This window comes from Centruroides vittatus, unplaced genomic scaffold (genome assembly GCF_030686945.1).
Source record: "Centruroides vittatus isolate TY-2023 unplaced genomic scaffold, ASM3068694v2 contig_7, whole genome shotgun sequence".
Taxonomy (NCBI): domain Eukaryota; kingdom Metazoa; phylum Arthropoda; class Arachnida; order Scorpiones; family Buthidae; genus Centruroides; species Centruroides vittatus.
The window spans coordinates 3,826,941-3,850,810 of record NW_027122442.1 but is presented as its reverse complement, the minus strand read 5'-3'; the positions used below and the strand labels follow the sequence as shown (position 1 = coordinate 3,850,810).

General features: G+C 25.4%; 1 protein-coding gene across 8 annotated transcripts in view; it reads left to right on the top strand.

The window, feature by feature from the left end:
• The window catches only part of LOC136980497 (cytoplasmic dynein 1 intermediate chain 2-like), a 71,183-nt gene that overhangs the window by 22,098 nt on the left and 25,215 nt on the right, over positions 1 to 23,870 (top strand). The window contains exons 5-8 of one of the 8 annotated variants that reach the window (XM_067276627.1): positions 5,350 to 5,406; positions 11,438 to 11,458; positions 16,075 to 16,092; positions 17,648 to 17,668. The exons of 1 other annotated variant lie outside the window; for it this stretch is intronic. In XM_067276627.1, the coding sequence (XP_067132728.1) occupies positions 5,350 to 5,406; positions 11,438 to 11,458; positions 16,075 to 16,092; positions 17,648 to 17,668 (117 nt within the window). The remainder of the gene's footprint in view (positions 1 to 5,349; positions 5,407 to 11,437; positions 11,459 to 16,074; positions 16,093 to 17,647; positions 17,669 to 23,870) is intronic. 6 more of the 8 variants (XM_067276631.1, XM_067276628.1, XM_067276632.1 and 3 more) reach the window with 6 other exon arrangements.

The following is a 23,870-nucleotide window of genomic DNA, read 5'->3' as shown; positions in this document are numbered from 1 at the left end:
CCTTTAGCAATCGAGTCATGCCAGTCATCTAACTCTTTTCAGGGAAAATTTTTGAATTGAAATAACATGACTTCTGGTTTGCATTGGAAGATCACATATAGTTAATTGGGACCTCCTGTCCCTAAACTGTCCATGTCTGGTTGTCTTTTATCTATCTAAGTCTGTTCTTGAGATTAAGGAAAGATGGACAGATGACAGGGAATTTATAGGTCTACAATTTTTTCAAATTGCAACCCAACAATATCCATTATTACAACAAGTGAATTCTATATGTAAAAAATTATTTAAAACAATGAAACAATAAGTGAATTCTACTGTATTTACAATCATCCGTAAATCTAAATTTCATTATTTTCTTGTGTGTGCATGTGGTGTGTGTGTGTGTGTGTGTGTGTGTGTGTGTGTGTGTGTGTGTGTGTGTGTGTGTGTGTGTGTATGTGTATATATATATATATATATATATAAAAGAAAATATTGAAACTTAGATTTTTAAACTATTTCTTGATAATTATTAATTGGTACAATTAACAAAGCTGTAGACTGAAATCTTAGAAGATTGCAATTCAAATCATTTATTATACCTATATATATAATTTGAGTCATATATATATGTATGTCGATGATCAGTAATGTAAATTATGTTAAATTTAATTGGATTTCTATTTTATTTTTAACTTTCTTAGTTTAATATAAATTTTTTAATTAAAATTCAAAATTAGTTTGGACTCTTGAATATTTTTTTGTATATACTGTATTAATTTAATTTCACAGTCATTCTTTGATATATTTGTAAGTCTCTGTATCTTAGGTAAAAATGCAGATTGAAATCATATGATTATTGTGTAATTTATCATCCTAAAATGTTTTATAGTAATTGCTGGTTAACAATTTCTGTGACAGAGCAATATATTAATATACATTAATGCAAGAATACTTTATTTTATATTATTTATAAAAATTTAAACTGTAGAAATTAAAATATCAAAAATATATTTTGAAATATGTTGTTTGAATGTAAGAATATTTTGTATAACCTAATGAAGAAACTCTTTTTATATTTCCATCCTTTGATAAAACAACAAACAATAATTATTGAAGAACATTTAAAAAGTTTTATAACTATTTATTTTTCAATTGCAACAAAATTTGTGGCTGAGTAACTGTTTATAAGTTAAATATTGATCATTGAATACTAATTAACATAACATTATAAAGCTCTAAGTACAACAAAAGAAATCTATCAAAAATGGAATCATTTTTCTATGATCCGACGGAAATTGTTTCAAACAAAAATTCAGTGCATTAATCTCAGTATTTAAAATAATTTAAGATCTCAAAATTTTCTGTAGTTTTTATTTAACAATTTTATTACAACCACCTGTAACTTTTGAAATATTTATTATTAATTTTTTTTATTTATTAGTATCGTAAAAATATTTGTCATAAAATTTGAAAAAAAGAAACATTACTTAGTATTTTAAATAATATTTTATTTAATTTAAATATGAAATCATATGATGTGGAGAAAATTAAAATTTGTGAATTATATAAAATTAGTATTTCAGAGAAATATTTGGTTGCTATTTTGCATTTTCACACAGTCAACATCTGTTTGGAATTGGCATGAGTAGGTGGTGGATTTTATTTCTGTTGAACTGTCACCCTTCTTTTTAGTCATTTGTTATGTTTTAGAAGTACATCTTAATAATATATTCTCATTTTCATTTCTTATTTGCATGAACTGATAATGACAATCATTTTTTTCATTTTTACTGCTGTTATTTCAATATTGCTTTTTTGCTAATGCTTGACTTTTAAGTTTCTTAAATGTATTTTTTATATATTTTAAGTTTTGTTTATTATTATTATTATTATTAAAATTGCAAATAGATTGTTTTGCCATGCTAAAATATATGTAGTTAAAAAGAAAGCACTGGAAGAATTTGATTCCATTAAAACTTTTTTATCACATTTTTATTTATTTGCTGTTTTGAAAAGATCATTTATATCATTTGTTTGTATTGCACAAAAAATTTTATTTAGCATGAATGTTCAAATTTAATTGAAGGAATATTAAGTCTTACATTTAAATAAAGTAATAATTACTTTTTTGCATACATTCTTCTAAATTTTAAATGCAATATAATATTTTTGTATAATAGAAAAATATTGTCTCGTTTCTTCAACCTTCATTAAAATATAAGATTTTAAAATAATTTTAAATTTAAATATTTTGCACATTTTATTATCGTTAATAAATTATCAATACTATATTAGTTTAAAATCTATCTAACTTATAATCAAAGCGTTTTTTAAATTATAAAACAAAGTAACTAATTTCTTAGTTTCTTTTTAACTGATTAAGAATAAACAGGATTGGAAGAATTCTATAATAATTTCATAAAACAATATTTAAACAAAATGTTTTTATGGGATAACTTCTATCGGATTTAATAGAAATGGTAAGTAAAATAACTTAAGAAATTGCACACTAAAAAAATTATTATAGATATGATTGATATTGATAAATAAAATTGATGACTAACAGAATCTTGTCAAAAATGAGTGAAATTCTTAAAAAATACAATTTTAATTACATTCTTAAATACACATGTTGGATGATACTAAATATATTGTAAGTAGTTAGTTTATGACAGTAGACAGTTAAGATTTTGAAAATTTAAAAAAAAAAAAAAATCAACAAATTTACTCTCTTGTAAAATAATCATTGTTAAAGGAAAAAGAATTAATTACTATTTATTTAATATTTATGAAAGAATACAAGCTGTTTTAGACAAAGTGAAACAAATAACTAGTATCAGTAAATTTTTACCAAATCGTGTTTTAGCTAATTATACAAATTTATTAACATTAATGTTATCACTTTAGAAATTTAGAATTACAGTGGTGCCTCATACTTCAAATTTAATTTATGCCAGGAGACTGTTCAAACTCCAAATCATTTCGAATCAATTTTTTCCTTAGGAATAATGGAAAGTGAATTAATCTATTCCCAGGCCGTAAACAGTACTCATTTCAACATACTTAAAACAGCAAATATATGTAATTTAAGGAAAAAGTGACATAATTAAATGCCCTAATAATAAGTTGAAATATAATAAAAACAAGTAAACTATGTAAGTGCTGTATAATAAAATGAAAATTTCACTTACTGATTGCACACTGTGAACTTCGGCATCTTAAACGCAGCTGCCGGATCCACCATATATGTACCATTTTCATGCTTCACAACAAATTCCATTTCAATCATCAATATTACAGCCTTTCTCTTACCTGCTAGACTTCATTCCTTTCACACACTTCTTGGATGTCATAGTTAATAAATAAAGGTTATATTTATTGGGCTAAACAAAAAGTTTTTGAGTATTTTTAAAGGTCTCATTACTTAACATAGATGTGTGATTTAATTATAACAGTTGTGAAATTTAACACATTATTGCTAATTTGAAATTGTATTCTTTGTTTAGAAGTTTATTTGACACTTTGAGTGCTTTTTTACTGCTTGCGCAGTTTGAATTCCAAAGCAAATTTTTGTGTAATTTAGCATTCAAACTATGATATGTTCAAAGTTAGAGTTGTTTAAGTGCAGGTACCACTGAATTATTTTGTGATAATTTTAATTAGGTTGTGACTTTTAATTTAATAAATTTTGAAATATCCATTAAAAAAAACTTGGCTTTGAGAGTTACAAATTTACTCTGCATCAGCTTTTTTATGTAGGTATTTCAAAATTTATTAATTAAGAGATGGTAAACACTATCTCACAGAAAATTCACTTATAATTAATTATAATTAGGTAAAATATTTCAGAAAGAATTTGACGATTTTTCATTGTTTGATATTAAATAGAACTTTAAAATATATTAAAATATATATATTAATGATCCAATTAGTGTTGCCACCTTTACAAAATCGCTGACCCGGACGGTAGGTAAGGTTTGTTTGAACCGAACTTCCTGTCGCGTGTGCAATGTCGTTTTACAATGAGAAGAATAATGTGTGTGCTGGTTCTAAATCAGTTACAGTTAGGGACTAGGGACTTGTGTAGGAGTAACATACAAGCAAAAAAAAATTAAAAATAAAACAAAAAAAATAAGGTCGAGAGGCAGGTTGCGCGTCACATGTCAGCATAAACAGAGTAACATGGCAGAATGGCAGATAAGTTTCAGTGAGTGTGAGGTCTTTCGTTGTTCAAATGGTGTAAATTTATAACAATATTTGCAAGAACTTTGTTTCGTTGTAATTTCACAATTTCTACGAAATTCCCGGGCAAAATTAATAGTTCACCCAGACAGTGAGTCAATTTTCGGACTGTCCGGGTGAAAACTGGACAGGTGGTAACACTAGATCTAATATACTAATAATTATATTGAATATATTGAATTACATAATAATTTAAATTACTTTTAAATACAAGATGTATCCTAGTGATGCAAACTGAACCATCTTATTCAATGAAAATAAAGAACCTTTAGTATTATCCAGCATAAAAATTTTTTATAGAAAACTATAGCTAATCAAGTTCAAGGAATCTTAATTTATTTTTATTTATTAAATTTTTGTTTTATTTTTGGCTTTTTCTCTCCTGTGGACACTAAGAGGACCTTTTTTAACAGATCCATTGTGGATTTTGTCTACAATGGAGCAGCCAGGCGGTGAAGAATGGGGCCCAACATATTCAGGATGAACCTTCCCCAAAAAACATATTCCAGGGGTCCTCCAGAATGATAGATTAATGCCTTACTGTCTCAGCCACCCAGTCAATTACACATTTTTTAAAATCATTTTCATGTTATCATTAGATCTGATCTTAAAATCTACTCTAAACCAAATGGAATAATTACCATTTTGATGTTTCTACTATTTTATCATAGTCTTTAAGGATTGATTTGATGATGAAATATAACTTGACATTTAAAAATTAAAATAGTATATTTGGACTTCTTAAACTTTATTAGCTTCGGTGTTATATGTGAAGTCAAATATTAATGTTTTTCTTAGCAGTGAAAATAAGAAGTAATGAAAAATTATAGAATTATTTAAAACTTCAACAGAAAATATTTCATTCGAATCTATATACAAATTTTAATAAAATTAATGGTTGTAATAATTTTTAAAATGCTAATCAACTTTTGTCTCATAGTTTTTTTTTTAATGAAGGTTGAGAAATGGACAGTAATATAATTAAGTGAGAAAGCAGTATAATTGTTTAATATTACTTTTTCAGTACTGTAAATAGGATAATTTTAAAATTATTTATAGTTTTGTAATAATGTTATAAAAAAAATTATTGCAACTGATCAATTAATCTCTTTTCCTGAATACAAGGCTCTCTAAACTCATCCCCTTTTAAGGATAATGGGCTTTACTGGAGAACACGTAAAGGTTTGTGTTAATATGAGCCCAGTCTAACATTTTTTTTCCTCTTACTATTTTTTCAGTTTATTAAAAATGACTTTGATATTTTAAGATAGAATGTAAATTCATAGAAACAAATTACTATTTGCTACTTGTTGTTATATATTAAGAATTTACAAATTCACTTAAATTGTTGAAGAATTTACAATAGACAATAGATATTTATTCCAAATCTTATTAAAATATTTTAAATTTAATAATTGTTACTTTAATTTTCTAAATTATCAAAAAGTATAAAATAGAAACAATTTCATTAAGTTCATTGTGACTAAATTTTAACTCTATGAACATAATTCATTATTACATGCACACTATAGTAGGTTTGCTTAGGAAGAGGCCTTATAAGCTAATATACACTTTTAGTTGTCAATTATTTACACATATTTCTAAGAAATATGTCATAATTATAAACAAATAAAATCTACATTATAATTCTAAAAGTTAAATTATACATTATTCTTATGGACAGAAAGCAAAGATAGCAATTAAAATTTCTTCACGAGTAATTAAGCCATGAATAAGCTATAAACAGGTAACATTAAATGAGCTAAAATAAAGGTTATAAATGAAGCAGAACTTGTGCATTATTTTTGGATTTGTAACTCTGTTATCATGAAATTACTAATGAAACTGTTTCTGTTTTCTATTTAAAAAATGATAAAAAATAATTTTCTCGTTGGATAAAACTTTGACTTATAAGCAAATTAAAAAGAAACCAAAACTCTTTCATTATTTTCCATCTTATTTTAAACATAGTTCTCTAAAGTTGATAGTTTCAAAAACCTTTGTCCTTTTAAAATTATGTGAAAAAACTTTCTATTAAATTATACCAGTATGATAACATTTATGAGGATTATAGCATGAAATTAATGTTTATATTACACATTTAGGATAACAAACTTATGACTTTTTCAGTTATAGTGCTTGAGAAAATATTTTTTATCTGTAAATAATGTTAATTCATTAATTAGAATTTTTTAATTATACATGAAATTCTGTTTTAGTAATGTGTTCAATATATTTTTTTTTTATTGCATGTTTTATAGTTGAATAGAAGAGAGTCTAGTTAGAATTGAAACACATATTTTAAAATAAAATTGTTTATTTACAAATAGAAGCTTCAAAATGACGTTTAAATAAACAGATAATAATCACCTTATTAAACATTAAAGAAAACAGGAAACTATTTAATTTTAAACAAATTTAATATATTATTTAGTTATTGTAATGCAATTGAATTTAACATTAAGAGTAATTGTTGTCTCTTAAACACTGTAAAGTTCAGACACTCGGACACCTGACAATCTTCATCTTAAGTTTATTTCTTAAGATGAAGATTGCCAGGTGTCCGAGTGTCTGAACTTTACAGTGTTTAAGAGACAACAATTACTCTTAATGTTAAATTCAATTGCATTACAGTGTAATCTTGATTTATGAACATACCTTATTCCCAAAAATTTGTTGTAAATTGAAGTATTGTAAATAGAGATGAGTTTTTCCATTATTTTTTAGTGTGGAAATTTGTACCTTGTTTCAATATGACCCAGAGTCTCTATCCAAGTAACATTGAAGTGCTTCAGAACACTTATTTACCTATCAATTAATGATTCTATATGAAATGAAGCAATCAGTATTTTTATTTATTTTAATTTATTCATCAATCAAATGAGAAAAGATACAAAACAGAAAAAAAATGAATGCAACATAAGTAACTATGTGTTATCTATCAGACATTACTTTATTTAATGGTAAGAAAACAAAGTTAAGACAATAATCAAGCAGAAAACAAGTAAAATAATAATGTTTTTTAATTAATTAATTATAATTACCACTAGAAGAATCTATAATGTAGAGATAAAGTTTACTAAACTGCACAACTGCATTAGAATGAATGGTACATCAAATGCACAGTGGGAATGAAACAAAACCAAAAAAAAAAAATGGAGATTGGGATTTACAAATCATTAATCAGAGTATGCAAGAATTTTAATCTTGTCGAATGTGTAAAGGAATAAAATATAGCCCTTCATATATTATTCCTCATATATTGTGACCACAATTTATAAATACTCAATGCATATAAATTCATCGCTGAATTATATAATTAAATTTCATACATAAAAACAGTCAATTTCGTGCAAAAAGGTTTTTAGCAATACAAATTTAATTAAATCTGAAATAAGGTCTACATTATAGCATTATAGTTTCTTTAAATAGAGTAGCTGTATTCTTATTAATTTAACTCTATAATGCTTTATGTCAGGTACAGTATTTCCTACAGCAAACAAATATCCAATGGTTTAATCCAATTTTCTCTTCTTCAGTAGAAAATTGAATAATAAATTGTGTATGATTAAACCATTGGATATTTGTTTGTTGTAGAAAATACTATACCTGATATAAAGGATTATAGAGTTTAACCAAACTATAATGCTATTAGTTTATCTGTCAACAATATCAATTAATGAACTGATATTTTTTTTCTTAAAACCCTTTTCACTTGTTGACACTAAAGGCAGAGTGACAGTAGTTGTTATTGGTAAATAGTATTTCATATAAAGGATCTAAAAACTAGCAGAAATTAAAAATACATGGCACGAGTATTAGAGAAATTTTATATATATGTTACCGGCAAAACCCAATTTTATGCCAAACTAGTTTGGCATAAGCGTGTCAGGCCAAACTAGTTTAGAATTATTATTCAAGTATGTTAATAGTTAAAATAAAATTAAAAGGCAATCAATTAGGTGAACAATATTTATTTATAGTCTACTTAATTATAAAAAACCGGGGTTGACGTTACCCTAGATATTGAAGGTGGCGGCTCGTCTCCAATTTCAGCAATCAGAATAGGTTAGGTTAGGTTAGAACGTGCGTCCCCACTGTTCCCTGTCTTCTGATCGCTGGAATCAGAGACGATCCGTCAAATTCAATACCTAGGGTAAAATTAACCAAAAACGGTATTGATTAGAAGTCGCACAACACTTGTACAAAACTATAAAATAAAAATAAGCTAATCAGTACTTATCAATTTGTATATTTTTATTAAGCCATGCACTTTTAAAAGTAATTAACTTTCGAAAATATTTTCAAAAATTCAAACGAAATAATAATAATAACTTTTAAAATCAAACTAAAATTAAAAATAAACTTATTTGTGTTTTATGATGAACTTAAAATTAACCATTAATATACTTGAATAATAATTCTAAACTAGTTTGGCCTGACACGCTTACACCAAACTAGTTTGGCGTAAAATTGGGTTTTGCCGGTAACATATATAATAAACTATGTTATCTAAAAAAAAAAAGGAGGGTTTTGGGAGTTATACATATTTGATTTTTTTCACTGTTTAACTGAAAAATCACAAAAACTTCAGTAAATAGTTCCAAACATTCTAGAGAAGATTTAAAAAACATAATCATTTTGTAATATGACTGTTTCTAATGTAACACTTTAATGATTTTTATGTTTTTATGAGTAAACCAATTAACATATAATTTACAGACTATTGAATTATTTACTGTTGCTCTTCACATTCAGAATATTTATACAAAATAAACACACTTAGTTTCTAGTTATGTAAGCTTGAACATAAATGAAACAGAAGGCCCTAAAAATATTAAGAACATTTTAGATAAATTTTTTTTAAATTTCTTTTCTGAGGAAAAAGATCACTTCTGTCTTGGAAATGTACTCTATTATATAATTTATTATTGATCATTTTAATATTTTAATATATTTTCTAAACATTTTGAAAATAAGCCTTGAAAGATTTTTATTATATTGATATAAAGAATAATAAAAGAAACTTAATTAGTGATTATGCATTTTAAAATTTATTTAGTTTTATAATTTGAACTATTTATATAAACTACATAAATAGCATGGCATATCAATCTATGTTTATTAATTTTTAAATAGTAATCATTAATGAGCTTTCTCTTTTATTTATAGCATTAAAAAAAATTATTTTAAAATTTTATAGTGTTAATTATATCTTTTATAAAAATTTTTTATTATTTTTTTACATATAATTCAAAAATAAAAAGCATTATATGCTTTATAACTTTTTATTGAGTAACTTCAAATAAAATATGAATTTCAAATATTTCATATCTAATTATCATCATCTTTAAATTTGATATTATTTTGCTTAAATTCTTTTTAACAAATATTGTATTTATGAAGAAATACATATTATAAAAAGCCCTTGAAAATCAAATATTTATCTTATAATGTATAAATGTATTTTAGTATACAAAAAGCAAATCTCAACAATGACTTTAAAGGGTATTGTTATTCGAATAATAATAATTTACTGTTTGAAAATTTCAAATGCAAGATATTTCTTCAATTTCACTCATTGAAAGTTTAGATATAAATGCTAGAATTAACCAGTTAAGGCTAATTTTATCCAAGTTTTTTGTTGTTCTATTAATTTTGAACTTTTTATATATAAAACTACCTACTACACACTATCAGTGTCACAAGCAGAGTAAACTGACAATAGCCAAAAACAGATGAAGAAAAGCAAGAACTAAACTTAAAACTTTGGCCTTTTCCAGATAATGTGGAGTCTGTCTGTCATTATTTAGATACAGCTGAACGTAGATGTGTTTTTATAAGCATGAATTTTTTATTTATTTATTTTTTATTAGCCTCTACATGGGAACAGAATGATGTTGCCCAGTATGGAAATTTATCATCAGATTGCAAGCCAAATGACATTATGGTGGTGGTTTTTTTTCATCTTGTAATAAACTTCTTTAAAAAATACTTGTAAATTCCAAGACGACATTATATTAATATATACAATTTAAGACAGACACAAAAATAAGTGTCTTAAAAGTCCTTTCAAACACATATGTGATCATATAAAAGCACACTGTCACACTTCCATTCATCTGAGGCTGCCACAAAAAATGCCAGCGGGACTTTTATTTATATTTTCAATTGTATTTATTACTATGAAAAATCTTTTGCATAAGCAATTTAAGAGATTATATATACAGGGTGGACCAACGAAAACGAAACGGCAGAGTGTTCGTGTTCGTCCAAGCAAATCGCTCGGACAGGTCAATTTTATTCTTGAGGGGACATCTTTTGCAATAAAATTTTTGCGAATCTGAATATTAACTAAACAAACATTTTTTTCGAAATAAACATTTGTTTAGTTAATACAAAATAAATGAGCTTTTAAAATTTTTTGTTGTCTGTTGTATTCAGAATCGCAAAAACTTTATTGCAAAAGATGTCCCCTCGAGAATAAAATCGACCTGTCCGAGCGATTTGCTTGGACGAACACGAACACTTTGTCGTTTCGTTTTCGTTGGCCCACCCTGTATATACATAAGTATTCTGTAAATCAAAGTACTTCTTTTTGTTAGTTTAATTTAAAGCTAGATACAATATTTAGCTTTAATTAAACAGTTTATTAACTTCAGCGCCAGCGCAAATAAAACGATTATAATTGCTTTATATAATGGCGATTATAAATCAGGTTTACCTTAAAAGTATTTTTAAATGTTCTCTCAGATTATTATAATTTGTGAATTACATTTTTATTTCTGCTAGGTTAGGCTAGGTTATTGCAAATGAATTAGACACAAAAATTATTAACTTTATTTTCAAATTAATTATTTAGTTAAAGATTACTTAAATTGGAAAAATGTTTTAATGCATTTCTCATATAGAATGAAGTTGCAAATTTTATTTGAAGTTGCTGTACATTTATGACTATTTCTATATTTAATTAAAATAAATTCATTACTATTTGTGAAATGAAAAATTTGCTGTTATTACTGTTATTAATAAACTTTTAAAGTTAAAAATATAATTTTTTTAAAATATAGATTTTAAAATGTTAAAATTATAGGAATTTTTAATTTTAAGAGAAAACTTATTAATGATCTTTCTTCTATAAATACTTCTGCAATTTTTTTACAATCAATAATTACTGATTTTATTTATACTTTTCTAAATTCCATCAATAAAGCACAACCACTGGACTATTATGGTAAGTCTTTGCTTTCTTTATTTATTTTTTTTTTATGCTTAAAAGTAAAATATTTTAAAAGAATTAGATTGACGTATTTAACAAAAGTAATAAATATGAATCAAAAATTGTTACTAATAAAGAATTAATCTATCAATATTAATTCATTTATAATTAACAGTCGTTTTGACATATTAGCATAAAACAAAATTTTTTCGCTTGAATATTTATTAATTTTTTTAGAAGAGTGATATGAAGCTATCATTGCACTTTAAAATGTCCAAAATAAATTTTATTATATTTTTATATTTTGAAAACCTTGTTTTATTATTAGAAAAAGTATTAAATAACTGTTTTTCACTTAAATGATTTAGCCTTGAAAAGTAACATTGACATATTAGCTAGGTTGAGGCCGACGTTTTAAACGCGGAAACGTGTACGTCGGACGTTCGGCGCCGCTTTCCTGTAAGCCTAGAAGTTTGACAATGGCATTTGGAATGTCGAGTATGATTCCACTGACTTTCCAAACATTATTGTCAAACTTCTAGGCTTACAGGAAAGCTGTGCCGAACGTCCGACTTATAAGTTTTCACGTTTAAAACTTCAGCCTCAACTTCGCTATTTTAAACAAGAAAAGAACCGATATTGTTTAAAAAATGTGTTAGAGTTTAAAAAGTTTTCGTCAGTTAGATTAATATGATTTTTTAATTATTTTAGTTATCATTAAAAGGTTATTAAGTCTATTATTTACCATAATATTAGGATAACTTAGATCTTAACTCAAAATTGTTTATTTAAATTATTTCTTGAATCTACTTTTTGTCAGTAGTTTGAGTTTTTCAAAAGAATACTCAAAAATATTAAGCTTTCATTATATAAAGTGCAATGTTGTGATTTCGGTAATTTAAACTGGAGTAAGAAGAAATAAATAATATATCAATTAGAAAGAAACATCAACTAACTGAGGCTCAAAAAATTGAATTAAAATGTAAAAGTTGCGAATAATCTCTGAAAGCATTTCATTTTAAGAAATGATTTTAAGTTTTGTAATTTTACTCGACATTTTGATCGTTAATTAGTTACTTTTAATAAAATCATATGAAGAAAAGTATTTAATTTCCAAAATTTGCAAAAAAAGTAAAGAAATATTGTTTTATATACAATAAAAGATTACAGTGTCTGTGTTTGCTACCAATCTATTAAAAATAAAATGATTTTACAAAACTGCATTTACGTTAAAACCATTTTATTTTTTGTCTAAAAACTTCAGTTTTAAATGGTGAAATATTATAACATGTCAATTAAAATTTAATATTATATTTAAAATATAATAATAAATTTTAACTTTAATTTTTTATATTTATTAGAGAGGTTGAGGCCGAAGTTTTAAACGCATCTACGTCAGATGTTTGGTGCTACTTTCCTGTAAGCCTAGAAGTTTGACAGTGGTGTTCGGAAAGTCAGTGGGATCATGCTAGACATTCCAAATGCCATTATCGAACTTCTAGGTTTACAGGAAAGTGGTGCCGAATGTCCGACGTACACGTTTTCGCATCGAAAACTTTGGCCTCAACCTCGCTATTGTTATGATTCTTAACTTGGGTAGAGCTGATATTGAAAAATAACTTTTAAATGCTTAAATTTAATAAATATTTACTTTTCTGCAAGACAATAATTTTACAAGTAACTAAAGATGTATATAAATATGTTATTAATATAAAAAAATCTTTGAATTTAGATATTGTTTCTTAAAATATTTTAATGAAAGATTTATTTCTATTTATTAAAAATAGAATATTAATAAAAATTTATAAAGTTTGCTTACTTCTGCTTTTAATCTTATATATAATAATACTGATGCTTAGCTAACAGCAGATGCCATCAAAAGAAACGATGAAGGGTGACAGTTGTATGCAAATATAAATTGATGTTTTTTGTAACTAGATGTACTGTACATATAGTAAATATTATATATGTATATATATGCTTTTTATCTAAAATATGAATTTCTTTTGAATCAAAATTATTAAATTTTTAAATCTTATGTAAAAATAAAAAAGTAATTAATAAACAATTTAATTTACAGTACTTTAATATTTGATATACATGATAGTTGTCTAGTTTACATGGGAAAAAATCCAAATATTATATAATGTAATTAGAGAAAAGGAAAATTTTCTTATAATGCATTGTTTATTACATGAAAAGGGATAATCTATGAAAAATTATATAATATGTTAAATTATTAGATATATACTGAATCATTTATTTAAAATTTACTTAAATGGATTAAGTAATTATGATTAATTTATTGCATGTGACAAATTATAATTTTGAAAAGTGAGTTGCTTTTAGCGTCCTTTTTAATTTAAAAATAGCGAGGTTGAGGCCAAAGTTTTAAACGCAAAAACATGTACGTCGGATATTTGGCATCGCTTTCCTGTAAGCCTAGAAGTTTGACAATGGCATTTGGAATGTCGAGCGTGATTCCACTGACTTTCCAAACACCATTGTCAAACTTCTAGGCTTACAGGAAAGTGGCGCCGAACGTCTGACATACACGTTTTTGCGTTTAAAACTTCGGCCTCAACCTTGCTAATATTTATTAAAAATTTGTTATGTTAGAAGTTTAATTTTTTTCTTTAGTGAATTTAATTGTATTACCTTTTATTATCAAGATTAATTTGAATTTATATTGCTGATATTGAACTTAAATCTAATAAACATTTTGTAACAAAATTTTCAGAAATTATATCAAATCATTTTAAACTGTTCTTAAAACATTATTTTCAAAATCTTATAAAAGAAATTTTTCTTTAGATTAAAATACTTTTGTCAGCATAAAGAATTTCATAAAATATGTTAATTTACAAAAACAATATTCACTTTACGCCAGGAATGTTACATGGGAGAGAAATTACAACCAACGTTAAAAAACATGTATTTCTTAAAAATTGCAAGTACTTTCAAAGACACAGCCTTTGTCATCAGGCAAAAATCAAACACAAATTTCAAACATAAGAATAGAATATAAATGTAACATTCCTTTTTTTAAATTCAGTAAGGCATGAGATTGGAATATTAAATATTCAATAAAAATTAGTACAGTACAATCTAATAAAATGCGATGTATGCAAAATTATCGACAAAAATATAACTCCCAAGTGTAAAAATCTTTAGAACATCTACAAAGTGAATTGCTTAAATAATTCTATTCATAATTGTGGAATATCGATGTTAGCAGTATTACAGAGTAAAACTGACATGATATAAAGATTTTTCCATAAGAATAATGGTTTTTTTCTCCTAGCACTGTCTCAGTAATCTAGTATTAGCCCAAAGGGGCATGTTGCCATGCTGTAATACTCTTTTTGAAAGCTCACTTGTGAGTTTATTATTGGCAATATCCTCCTGATGTTTTGCTACTCTGCTAATCTTGCTTTTATTTAAAAATTTAAATAAAATATCTGAGAATCGTCTTCTGAGTAATTCTTGAACTCAGGTAAGCGATGGATTCGAAGGACATAACATTTCTGTTTATTTGTCCAAAAAACCCTTTTAAGTGGTTATTTAAGTTTACCAACGTATTGGACAGTGTAGATCAAGAAATTCATTACAAAAAGCAATAACTACATATTAATATTACAACAAGTAGAATTACATTAAGAATTAATAATTTTTAAATTGGTATTATACAAACACAACATGATATATTAAATTTTGTAAAATATGAAAGTTATTGCTAGTTACAGTAGTAATATTTTATTTTAATATTTCTCATAATGCTAAATAAATTAAAAAGTAATTTATTATAAATAGAATAAAAATTTAAAGATCTAAAAATCCGATTATATGTTTATGTCATAAACAAATAATTGTTGGACAATAATTTTGAGATCTTTATAGGGATTCTGTTCTCTAGAAAAAGATTTGAAATGAATTTGGAAATCAACTTGTTTTATAATAATTTAATTGTTAAAGGTTCAGAACCTTATGGTAGTAATATTTTATTTTAACATTTTATATAACCATCAATATATTTATTATTTAAAGTTCTGTTTGGATAACATAATTTTTAAAATTTCAAATTTCGAATTCTTTATATAACTCTGCTTGTTCTACTAACAATGGTTCTACAGTTATCGCTCCTTGTTTTGAATGTTTTGTTTCACACTGTTTAATATATTGGTCAGAATAATGGTCATAAACACTTCCGATTAAATATTTTTTTTTATTTAAGGAAGCAAAAATAATCATAATAAATTATTTATCAAAACTAAGTACTTAACATAAGGAACATAAAGTTTTAATATTTTAGACTGGGGGAGGATTGTTAAACTAGCGAGGATATGAACCGTATATTTTTGTTGAATTGGTTGGAACAAACTTAATTATTTTTATCAGTTGTAATTTTAAGTAAACAATTTGGTAACACAAAGATTGATGAAATGAAAAATATTGGTAGTACTAAGAAATTTTTAGTAAAATATATCACTAATAGTATTGTAAATATCCATAAATATTAAAAGGATGGTATTTATTATGTTAAAATATATTTTTAAAATTTTTTTTTCAAATATCAACATGTATTAAATAATTATTTTAAAATAATTATATGCATAAAATTATCTTTAAAGTCATTCATTGGGATGAAGGTAGGTTGCTTAATGAAATAACCTTTTTTTAAATGGTAAAAATAAAAAATGTGCAATTATAAAACTAATTTATTTACTTTTAGCTTTTTTGTAAATATAATTATTAAAAAAATTTATATTAAAATATGTTTTTATTAATTTCGAAACTAGAAAATATTAAGATATTTGTAAATAAAATTTTTAATTATCATGTCAAAAATTGCTAATTAAAATAACAAATTCTCTACTTGTTTTTCTCTAATCAAATAGGATGAAAGAACAATTTTCATGACACACAAACTTACATATAATAAATTGAATATGAAAAATTTCTTATAGGATTTGCTTCTTTTTACATATTAAAGTGTAAAATGTATTACAATATATAGCTTCTTAGTCAGTGCAGTTTACCAGCAAACCCACTTCGTACCCATTATTGTAGTTTATAGAAAGTTCAAGTTTTAAATTATATTTGAAAAGTTTAGTTTATATCAGAATAAATGTAAACCATTAATGAGTATTAAAAATTTAGATCAGAAAAAGATTGCTCTATTTTTACAATTTTTTGTCTCGTGAAATTCTTTTGGCATTATGCTAGTGTATTTTGTTAATTTTATATTATTTTATGAATGATATTAATTCTATATAATTTTTTTATTATGATTTTATAAAAACAAATGCATTTATAATTTTCTTATCATTCATTTATAATTCAAAATAACATTCTTACTGAAGTTGTCATTCTTTGTAAAAGTAATGAACTATAAAAAAAAATTATATTATTATAAAGTTTTTAAATTATTTGATTTTGAAATTTATCTCAATTATTTTTTATTAATAATAATAAAACTTTTAATTAAATTTTATATAAAATACAGTAGAACCCCTCTAGTCCACCCTCGGCTAGTCCGTCGCTCCGGTTAATCCGACCCATGGTCGGAGTCGAGAAACTTGCCCCGACTCGTCGGTGACTCGCGCTCGTCGCGTTCTTCTGTGTTCGTTACGGTGTACAGTATGTAGTAAATACATACAGTATTGCTCTTTTTTATTAATAATAACAGCTTTTGTGCGATTTATTGCAATGCTTTTACTGTAGAGAACAATACAGTTCAGTTGAAAGATTGTTTATTTTACTTTTTTCTAACAATCCGACCTTTTTTGCGTTCTGACCATACCCCCCGGTCCCAAAGGTGACGGATTAGGGGGGTTCTACTGTAGATAAGTTGTTTATATCTTGTTAATCTGAAATATATTCGTCAAAACAATATATTTTTTTTTCATTGAAATATATTTAAAATTTATAAAATAAAACATTATAGGAATTCACTTATTATCATATTTAAACTTTTTAATAATTCACTCATAGAATCATATATTTTAGTATACATTTTTGATCAAATTTCTAAAACTTTTGACACTCAGTTTTTTTTTTCAAATTCATTGATTTTTTAAATAGTTAATGTTAAATGAAACAGATACTTCATTATGGAAAAATTATTAATTAATTAATTTATTATGGCAATTCATTTTATAATTTGCTGAAATCATGGTGCTTTCTTTTTCCCTATTGATGTAGAATGGGATGATGAATTTCAAGGTATGTTAAATAATACTAGGGCAATGATCATCTTAATGAGAATATATATAAATGATTTATCTTGTACTTTTGTGTGCTGCATGATTAGTAAACATAGAAGTTTTGTTGCATGATTATTTAAAGTTGTTATTTTGTTGCATGATCAGTTTGTTATAGTCCGTAACATGTTAGAAATGTAATATGGATTAACAAATAACCAGTCCAAGAAAAACTGATAACCATAATTAATTTATATGATTCTTAGGGTAATTAAGATCATTATTGCATTTGAATTGCATGTGGTTTTGATTATATACAATTTAAATGCAACCTAATTTAGTTTTAGATCTAATGATATAATTTACAATTGTTTTATTATGTGAGATAAATGTCTTTCATTTTTAAATAATGATTTATTTATAAAATTAATTTAAAAATAACTATATTATGAAAAGGATATTATTATTTACTTAAATTTAATGTCTTTTAATCAATTTTACATTAGATGTTTATGTAGCAGCTTTTTAAAGTTTGGCATAATAATAATAATAATAATACCGCATAAGTCGTCACCCGGATAACTCAATACCATAGGTTAAGCAGTCAGTTTTGTGTGGTCCCCCTGAAAAATGAGTTTACACCGTACAGTAAGCTGTGTGGTGTGAACTCATTTTTCAGGGGAGAGTTGACTTATCAGACATCTAAAAAGTGTGAAACAGAAAAAGTACATTGATTTATCCAGTGGTGACGAGTTAAATGATGTCGAGTAAACCGAGTTTTTGAACATTAATAACATTAATGCCTATGTAAGTTGGCTGGGACCACACAAAACTGACTACTTAACCTACGGTGTCGAGTTATCCAGGTGACAAATTATGCAGACTCGACTACAATTAAAAATTGAAATTTCTGATTACAATTAATGATTGACTTTTAATTATTTGCTTAAAACTGAAGAAACTTTATTAATTTTTTGGCCAGTAATTAGATGATAAATTGTCTAATTGATAATGTTCAAAAAAGAGAAGTAAAAAATAAATTGAAGAAATGATGCGCTTTACACCAACATTTTTATTAAAAATAACAATAAAATGACATACTCTGTCTTGTAGAGTTAAAATCAACACTTTATTCACACTTTGCAAATGCCTTCAATAGTTTATGACTATCCTCCTCAGGCTGATTTGTTTTATATTCAAATTGAACGAGATTTTTTATATTTAAATGAAATTGGAACAAAATGTGCAAATTTAAAAAAAAACGGGTTCAGCTGCATGCTTGTGGAATGTAATGAAGTTGTTTTTTTCTTTTAAATTTGCCCATTATGTTCCGATTTCATTTAAATATAAAAAATCTTGTACAATTCGAATATAAAACAAATCAGCCTGAGGAGGATATTCATAAACTATCGAAAGTACTTGCAAAGTGTGAATAGTGTCGATTTTAACTCCACAAGACAGAGTATGTTATTTTCATTGTTGTTCTAAAAATAAATAAAATGATTTATATAATACATAAATCAATACTTCTGTATGAATAATACAATGCTAATAATTATTTACAATTCGTACATTTTAAAATAATTCAGTATTAAACAGAATTAAGGGAAAAATGTGATTTTAGTAAATACAGTTTGACTGTAGATAAAAAGATACATCAGTTATTATGTAATTTTTTTCTGCTATAAATTTCAAAGGAATATTTTTTTTTTTATAGGAGCTATATATTTATAGAAACATTTTTTAAATTGTTGTATCTGTCTTTTATTTAATTTTATAATGCCTTCAATTAAAATCTTTATCTAAAATTAAAAGTTTGTGATAATGGTGTAAAGTTATGTTTTGAAAAGGCAAATAGAAAAATGAAATTTATGCAATTAATTAATATGATAATAAAAGTTTTGAAAATTAGATTATCGAAAAATATTAAAAATATTAATGCATGTTGTGAATAAAAGAGATGTGGAATTGATTATATTAAAAATATGATTATAGACATATTGGAGATATTAGCGAGGTTGAGGCCGAAGTTTTAAACGCGAAAACGTGTACGTCGGACGTTCGGCGCAGCTTTCCTGTAAGCCTAGAAGTTTGACAATGGCATTTGGAATGTTGAGCATGATTCCTCTGACTTTTCAAACGCCATTGTCAAACTTCTAGGCTTACAGGAAAGCTGCGCCGAACGTCCGACTTACACGTTTTCGCGTTTAAAACTTCGGCCTCAACCTCGCTATTAACTTAAAAGAAAAAAAAAAAAAAACAATTTTAAAAAGATTATTAACAACTTAAGAAATATTTAGTTGAATTTGCAAAATCTTTTACGACAGATTATTATTAAAACAGACTCTTTTTGATTGAATGCAAACAATATCATAAAATTTGAACATTATTCTGAGTGTCCAATCAACAAATTTTTAATCTTGTAATTTGTTTTTGTCTATCAAATGTATCCTGAAAATGAAACTTTTTGAAGACTTGAAAAAATTTGATATTTGAAACTTTTAAAAATTAGTATAAACTTGTAAATAAAAAAAAAATATATATATATATATATAATGTAAAATGGAGGCTTTTGAGGAATTTTAAATGGTTTTACATAAGCTAAAATGTAAAATGGCATCTTAAAGAAGTATTCTGTAATATTTTTCAGTTGCAGTAATATATCTAATGAGGACTACAGCATAAAACATAAGTTAAGAAAAGTGAATAAAGTTAATTTTCTACAGTTGACTAACTGTGATTTCTTTTGGCTGGATGCTTCTTACAAAACCAAGAATTTGAGTCTTTGACTTCTGGTATATAAATATATACAAATATTTTTTGATTTCTGTAACTAAATATGAAATTCTACATCAATTGGATCAACAATTATGCCATAAAATTAAACATTTTTAATTGGACCTAACTGATACCAATGCAATTGGTTAAATAACATTTCATTAATATTGCATCAATGGCACTTATATAGTAAATACTTGTATAAATACATTAGAGAATGTTTAGTTAATGTTCAATGAACTTTTTTTTTCGGTTAATTAATTAATGATTAAGATATTTTTATAAATTGTTTTTTAAAGTTATTAATTATTCTGTATAAGTACTAAAAATAATTGGAATTAAATGCAAGAGAAGTTAAGAAAGATGAATAGGCTAGAAAAAGAATTTTAATTTGTTAGTATTTCATTTATTTCAAGTTAAGTAGGTAATTAAGATGTTTCGAAGAAGCCAAAAGCATTAACCTAATATATTTATTGGATGTGAATGTTAGTTTTATCGTTATAAAGAAGAATGAGTAAAGTTGTTAAAAATGAATTATAACCCCATTCTATGAAAACTTCATTAATAATAAATAACATAAAATCTGTCTTAATTCCATCGATAAATGATTTGGATTCTATTAATACTTAAATGGCATATTCTTTTATAAATAATGAAAGCTGTAATGTGTATACATTACATCTTTCATTATCTATAAAAGAACATTATATCTTGCACAAAAAAACATGTTAAAGCTTTGAGACAAAACTGTAATATGTAATTGATAGGAACGATTTTATTAATTCATACAACTATGCTTGAATGACTGTGAAGTGTGAGTATAGTTGGAATGCTTATGAATATAAAATATCAAAATTATTAGTGCATGTAAATTGTATTGATATTAGTAATATCAATAGAAATGCATTTAGCAAGATACTGTGTTTTAAAATATTTTATTGTAATTATGATTATTTATATTTCTATTTTTAATAAAACAGTTTTTTTAAATTACATTACTAATCTTTATTATTGATAATAATATTGTATTACTGATATTATAATCAGAACTCAACATATAAATAGTTTCATTATATATGATGTTAAAAAATGAAACTGTTGTTTACAAAAAGTTTATTTTCTCTTATATGAGGTCAGTTCATAAATTTGTGTGCATTTGTAGTTCATTTAAAATAAAAAAATAAATGAAATTCATACAGTTCTTGTAATTCTTCTTCTTTTTTAGTTTTCTGCTAGTTATAACAGGTCCGGTGAGCACCATCACCTTTTCCATGTAACTCTATTCTGCACTCTTGTCTTTAGCTCCTTATAACTATCCTCTTTTAAGTCATCTACCATGTTAATTCTCCTTCTCCCTCGTTTTTTTTTGCCTGCAACCATTCCTTTCATAACATCATTCCATAATCCTTCCTCTCAAATCATGTATCCCATCCAATTAGCTTTTTGCCTTTTTATTTTCCAATATGCTCCTTTTTCACCCACTCTTTGTAGGACTTCTTCATTTCCCACCTTATTGTTCCATCTGACTTTCTCTATTCTACTCCACAGCCAGAGTACTGGTAATATTAAAATTTATTTTAATCCAAAATGTGCAGTACTCACCATCAATTTTTACATCTTGCCATCTTGAAAGCAACTTTTTAATTCTACTTTCGTAAAAACTTTTTGGTTTAGACTCAAAATATTTTGCAACCGCATTTTCAACATTATTTTTTTTTTCTTTTTAAAAAATTCTGTAAACCCTGGAATAAATGATAATCACTCTTGATGTCAAGTCTGGTGAATGGAACAAGTGCAGTAAAATATTCCAGTTGTGTTCTAGTTTATTGAGGGTTGGTTTTGCAGTCTGGCATTGCCATGTTGCAACAAAACATTCTTTCTATTGATTAGGAGTGGCTGTTTTTCATATAAATGTTCTAAATGCTCACAATGTATTGCAGATGTAATTGTTTGGTTTGTTTCCAAAAACTCAAAGCGGATTACACCCAACATTTCTCACCAAACAGACAAAAGAATCATTTTTGGATATAACTGATCTTTTCCTGTCAGTTTTGGCTGTTGATTCCGATCTGTCCATTGTCTTTTTCTTGTTACATTATTGTAAATGATTCACTTCTCATCTCCGATAACAAGCTGATAAAAGAAGAGTTTCAAAACGAAATAATATGAAATTAGAGAAAAGCACATATTGATTAACCAGCAGTAATTCAAGCGGCACTCATTTTTCCAACTTGGACACTTTTCCAATATGTTTTAAATGTAGTTGGTTCCATGGAATAAATTTTAATGGTCTGCAAGTTCATATACAGTTAAATTTGCTGCCAGTAGTGCTGACAGAGCATTATTAAAGTTTGCTGGTTTTCCTGAACGAACTTAATCTTCTAAACTAAATTCTTCTTCTTAAACCTTTCAAATTACTGCTAACACTAATATTATTTTGATTATGCATAGTGTTAATTTCCTTTGTTGCACTTGTAGCATTTTTTTCCACTTAAGAACAAAAAATATAAAATATATCTTTTGCGTTCATTTATAATCTCCATTATAAAAGGAGTTAAATAATAATTTTAAAAACACACAACATTACTAAACTCAGCAACTATTCAATCGTATTTAAGATTAATTTGAACTTGATTGGAATTTATATGCACCAAAATAATGTGTCTAAACTTGTGTGAACAAAATGAACACATAATTATGGACTGATCTGATAATTTCAGTTTATGGAATATAAAAAGGATCATATGAATTAATTAGGTTACACGGTGCTTAACGGCTTTCTGTACACTTGTTTTATTTCCGTTTCAAGCCTCATATTTTATAAATATTTTCAGCAATACAGTTTTCATTGTTATAGAGCTCAGAATGGAATTAATTATTAGTGCATAGTTACTTTTTTGATTACAAGTTACTAAAATTGCTTTTTCAGAGATTTGTTTGCTAAAATTAGTTTTTTCATTAAATTTTTGGAATTTTTTAGTGCTAGGACACTACTTTAGTATTAATTTTATGTTTTTTATTAGCTGTTTGTGATGTGCAATCCAGTTAGTTTGCTACTTTATTGAAAACAAAAAAATATATTTTTCCTTATTTGTAAGATCGTCAAAAGCTCAAATTTTGAAACTAATAAAACATCTTTAAAAATATTTTGTGGCATAATACCACAATGTAAATAAAAGTTTTCCTTAGTTGTAAGATTCTGTCATATTCTTTATCTGGAAATTAATTGTAATTAAAATATACATTAAGAAAAACATTGATCCTCTTTATTTCAAGATTAAAAAGTACAAAAAAAAAAGAAAGCGAATCATGCAAGCATTTCAAATTTAAAAAAAAGTTGATTATTTTTTTTATCCACACGAACCTATTACTAGTCTTGATGAAAGTTCTGATTGTTTAATAGATTCTAATTGTCAGTTAGCATTTGTATTGCTTTTCTGCTATTT